The following is a 4,905-nucleotide window of genomic DNA, read 5'->3' as shown; positions in this document are numbered from 1 at the left end:
GCCTCCTGGGTTCAGACAATTCTCCTGCCTCAGCCTCCTGAGTAGCTGGGATTACAGGCACGCGCCACCATGGCCAAGCTAATCTTTTGTATTTTTAGTAGAGATGGGGTTTCACCATGTTGACCAGGATGGTCTTGATCTCTTGACCTCGTGATCCACCCACCTCAGCCTCCCAAAGTGCTAGGATTACAGACTTGAGACACCATGCCCGGCCCAGTCGCCTTCTTTTGGATGGTCCAGGCGGAGGACACCAGGGGCGTTGGGGGCGCTGGGTCCTGCCTCCTGTGCCCCAATCCCACTGGCCAGCTTCCTGGGAAGCTGGGAAATTAAATGTGTGGGTGTGAAGGGCTCTCCTGGCAGGTCATGGGGGCTGTGCACTTTCCCTTCTCGTCCTTCCTGCCCTTGCCCTCTTCTACCCCATAGACACAGCATAACCATTTAATGGTTATTTTTTGATGATATGCTAAGCAAGGGGTGGAATATTCATGCCTCCCCTTTTTAAACCACCTAGGGTAACTTCCTGACATGGCCATGGCACTCATAACTGTCCTGGCGCTGGTGGGAGTGTAGCGGTGAGCATGACCAGAGGTCACGCTTGTGACCATCTTGGTTTTGGTGGGTTTTGGCCAGCTCCTTTATGGCACCCTGTTTTATCAGCAAGGTTTTTATGACCTGTATCTTGTGCTGACCTCCCATCTTATCCTGTGACTTAGAATGTCTTCACCACCTGGGAACACAGCAGCCCGGCAGGTCTCAGCTTCCTTTTACACAGCTTCTGTTCAAGATGGAGCTGTTCCAGTTCACATGCCTTGGACGCTTCTGCTGCTGTTGGTTCCTTGGGCCATTCTCCGGCCACATCCGCCTCCCACAGCTCTGGTCTCAATGACCATGGATGGCTATTGCTGACTCATGGATGGCATGCCTCAGAATATGCCATTTCATGTCTGGCCTTGTTAGACATGTGTCTTTTTTTTTTGTGATGGAGTCTCGCTCTGTGCCCAGGCTGGAGTGCAATGGCAGGATCTTGGCTCACTGCAACCTCCGCTGCCTGGGTTCAAGTGATTCTCCTGCCTCAGCCTTCTGAGTAGCTGAGATCACAGGCACACGTCACCATGCCCAGCTAATTTTTATATTTTTGGTGGAGATGGGGTTTCACCATGGTGGTCTTGAACTTCTGACCTTGTGATCTGCCCACCTCGGCCTCCCAAACTGTTGGGATTACAGGTATGAGCCACCGTGCCTGGTGGGCAGATGTCTTTTGAATTTGTTCTCCAGTCTGTGCTTTACCTCTTCATTTTCTTAACAAAGCGGAACATTTTAATGTTGATGAAGTCCAGGACTTCATCAGTTTTAACGTGTTTGGTTAGCTTTCGGGGACGGTTTGAGAAACGTTCTCCTGACCCGCAGTCGTGAAAGTGCTCTCTGTGTTTTCTCCTAGAGGAGCGAAGATTAGTTTTTGGGCGTGTTGTCAGGCAGCAGTTATAGTTTGCCCTCTCCACACGGACGTACAGTTGTTCTCGCACCGTCCCCACTGAGGTGCTTCGGAGCTTTAGTCTAAATCAGTTGGCTGGACGGACACGGGTTTTGGGAGCCCAGGGGGTGGAGAAAGTGGCAGGAAGAGCTGGTGGAAGGGATTCTCCTGCCTCAGCCTCCTGAGTAGCTGGGATTACAGGCATGTGCCACCACGCACTGCTAACTTTTATATTTTTAGTAGAGATGAGGTTTCACCGTGTTGGCCAGGCTGGTCTTGAACGCCTGGCCTCATGTGATCCACCTGCCTCATCCTCCCACAGTGCTGGGATTACAGGCGTGAGCCACTGAACCAGCCTCGGATGCCAGTTCCTTTGACTTGATGTCCTCTTTCTGTTTTACAGAATTAAAACAAGGAATTTCTCAAGACTTGGCTTCTTCCCCCAAATTAGACAGATACAAAGTAGCAAGGTAGTTAACAGAAAAAGCAATCAAGGTAAATGCTCCTTGGGACTCGGTGGGGAGGGGGACACTTTTTGAAAAGAACGTTTGTTTTGGAACTTGGAGTCTGTTCGTCTGGCATCTGAGAGCCACAGCCTCCTCCCTGTGGGACTTGGCTGGAGTTACATTTATTTATTTATTTATTTATTTATTTGTTGTTTGTTTATTTATTTTTGAGACAGAGTCTGGCTCTGTTGCCCAGGCTGGAGTGCAGTGGCACAATCTCAGCTCATCACAACCTCCGCCTCCTGGGTTCAAGCAATTCTCGTGCCTCAGCCTTTTGAGTAGCTGGGACTACAGGTGCACACCACCACACCTAGCTAATTTTTTTTTTTTTTAGTAGAATTGGAGGTTTCACTATGTTGGCCAGGCTGGTCTTGAATTCCTGTCCTCAGGTAATCCCAGCACTTTGGAAGGCTGAGGCCGGCAGATCACGAGGTTAGAAGTTCGAGACCAGTCTGGCCAATATAGTGAAAACCCATCTCTACTAAAAATAAAAAAAATTAGCTGGGTGCGGTGGTGTGCACCTGTAATTTTACCCAGCTACTTGGTAGGCTGAGGCAGGAGAATTGCATGAACCAGGGAGGCAGAGGTTACAATTAGCTGAGATCATGCCATTGCACTCCAGCCCTGGAGACAGTGTGAGATTCTGTCTTAGAAAAAAAAAAATTAGCCAGGCGTGGTGGCAGGCACCTGTAATCCCAGCTACTCAGATGCTCGGGAGGCTGAGGCAGGGAGAATCGCTTGAACCTGGAAGGTAGAGGTTGCAGTGAGCCAAGATCACACCACTGCACTCTAGCCTGGGCGACAAAGCTAGATTCCGTCTCAAAAAAAAAAATTACATATTGGGTGACAGGTGCCCCAAAATCTTAAAAATCACCACTAAAGAGCTTATCCATGTAACCAAAATCCACCTGTTCTCCAAAGACAATTGAAATAAAAATATCCTCTTGCCATCTTAGGAGAAGAAGACTTTATCTATGGACACTACCCGGTGGTGCATGCGGCTCTGTGGAGGAAGGGCTGGGTGGAGAAGAAGTTCCATTTCTTGCCCAGGGTCATTGCCACTGTCGACGATAGAGGCACCAGGGTTGCTGGCAGGGTATTGGAGGCGCGAGTCTCAGTGCAGGGCGTGACTGTCTGCCACAGGCACGGGGCGGGGGAGGGTCTGTGCCAACCTGAGCATGCTGCCTGCCCTCGTGTCCCTGTGTGCATGATGGAATCTCTCTGACTCCAGGTCTCCATCATCCTCCTGGCCTCCCTGCCCCAGGTGGTCATGCAGGGCAAACCCTTTCAAGCCCCTGGCACTGCTCCCTTCTCAGTGTCCCTGTGGCCCCCACACAGGCTGGGCCTCCTCCTGCCAGGGTGGTTTCCATAGTCCTGCTCTGCCCCGCCCAGCCATCCATCCTCTGGCCCCAGCTCCCCGAAGTCCACTTCTCAGGCCCCCACGGTACCACTGCTCCTCACTGATCATCTGCACAACTGTGTCCGTATCCTCTTGGCACCAGTGAGACCCAGATGAAATGTCCCCCTCCTCCCCACCCCTGCCCGGGACCCCATGGCCTCCATCACACCCACCCCCACCCCAGGCTGTCTCCACCTTTCTGCACCTCAGGACATCTGGGCCTCCAGGAATCCTGGGACCCCATGCCCTGTCACAGCCCTGGTGGGATGGCTGTCCTGTGGATGCTTACTGGATGTGTGGGGGCAGCTGGGATGTCCTGAGGCTGACCCAACACCCACAGTGGCACCTGCTCCGCCAGGGCAAGTTGCTGTCCTGCCTGCGGCGGTGATAATGGAGTGCTGGGGGAGGTCTGGCAGAGGCTCTGTGTTCAGGCCTCCCGCTGTGTCTCGTTGGCAGATAATAAACCTGCTGAAGTGAAAGAAAATAAATAAACTGCTTTCGAGAGAATAGAGGACATCCACGATGTGATGGTATATCCTCTTCGTGCGTCCTAATCAGCCTCTGCCTCTCCATGGCTTCTCACACCATCACCCTGCTCTGTGCCTACTTGCCCATGTTGTGGAGGATGGCAGCCCGGTGGGGGCAAAACCCCAGTCACAGCAGGGCCCCTTGACCTGGGGTGGGGCGAGCCCTTCAGTGCTGGATGACCCACTGTGCAGGGGGCAGACCTGGTGTGCCCAGCTCCCTCTACCCATACTGGGCTGGCCTGCCACGTGCTCGTGGAAGCTGAGGGCCTTCCCGGCGTGTGTGTTGCAGGCCAGGCCTGGCCAGCGAGTGAGCTGGGGTCTCCAGCAACACAGCAGTGTGCTCTCCCACCTCCCCAGCCCAATCTGGTTCCTCGGGGACACCTCACGCTCCCCGATAAAGAGGGTGAAAGAGAAACCAGAGTGGGAGGCGGCATTTGTAGTACTTACAATTTAAAAGATCAAATATCCAGGATATGTAAAGAACTCACAAATCAATAATGATAGGCAAGCAGAAAAATGGGCACAGACTTGATTGGGAGCCTCCCCCGAGGCCAGCGAGCTCACTCTTCCAAGTTCCTGGAGTCAGTGCCATTCCCACAGACCCCGTGAGTGCTCCAGTGGCTCTGCAGGTCCCGGGAAAGAACATTCCTCACTGCTCTGGAGGCTGGAGGCCGGGTCAGGGGCAGCATGGCTGGGCTGGTGAGGGTGCCCTGCTTCACAGACAGCTGACATCTTTCTGCGTCCTCACATGGGCAAGGGTTTTTCTGGGGCCACTTTATAAGGGCCTCATGCTCATGACCTAATCCTGGAGCCCTGCCTCCTATGCCATCGCCTGGGGGTGAGGACCACAACACATGCATTTCGGGGGGACAGAAACATTCTGCTCACTGGGTGTGGAGGAGAGAAATGCAGGTGGCAGTTACCTGATGGGTGTGACTGGGGCGACTTTGGTTCTGTTGACGATGCTGTTTCTCACCCCAGGATGCAGTGGTTAGTGATTAG

General features: G+C 53.1%; 1 protein-coding gene across 1 annotated transcript in view; it reads left to right on the top strand.

The window, feature by feature from the left end:
• The first annotated feature begins 1,852 nt into the window (after positions 1–1,852).
• The window catches only part of LOC108298821 (protein monoglycylase TTLL8-like), a 19,909-nt gene continuing 16,856 nt past the window's right edge, over positions 1,853–4,905 (top strand). The window contains 3 exon segments of the mRNA XM_017521379.1: positions 1,853–2,021; positions 2,943–3,068; positions 3,833–3,906. Of these exon segments, the coding sequence (XP_017376868.1) occupies positions 1,853–2,021; positions 2,943–3,068; positions 3,833–3,906 (369 nt within the window).

The sequence above is a fragment of the Cebus imitator genome, unplaced genomic scaffold (assembly GCF_001604975.1).
Source record: "Cebus imitator isolate Cc_AM_T3 unplaced genomic scaffold, Cebus_imitator-1.0 Scaffold1109, whole genome shotgun sequence".
Classification (NCBI taxonomy): domain Eukaryota; kingdom Metazoa; phylum Chordata; class Mammalia; order Primates; family Cebidae; genus Cebus; species Cebus imitator.
This window is presented reverse-complemented; position numbering and strand designations above follow the sequence as displayed.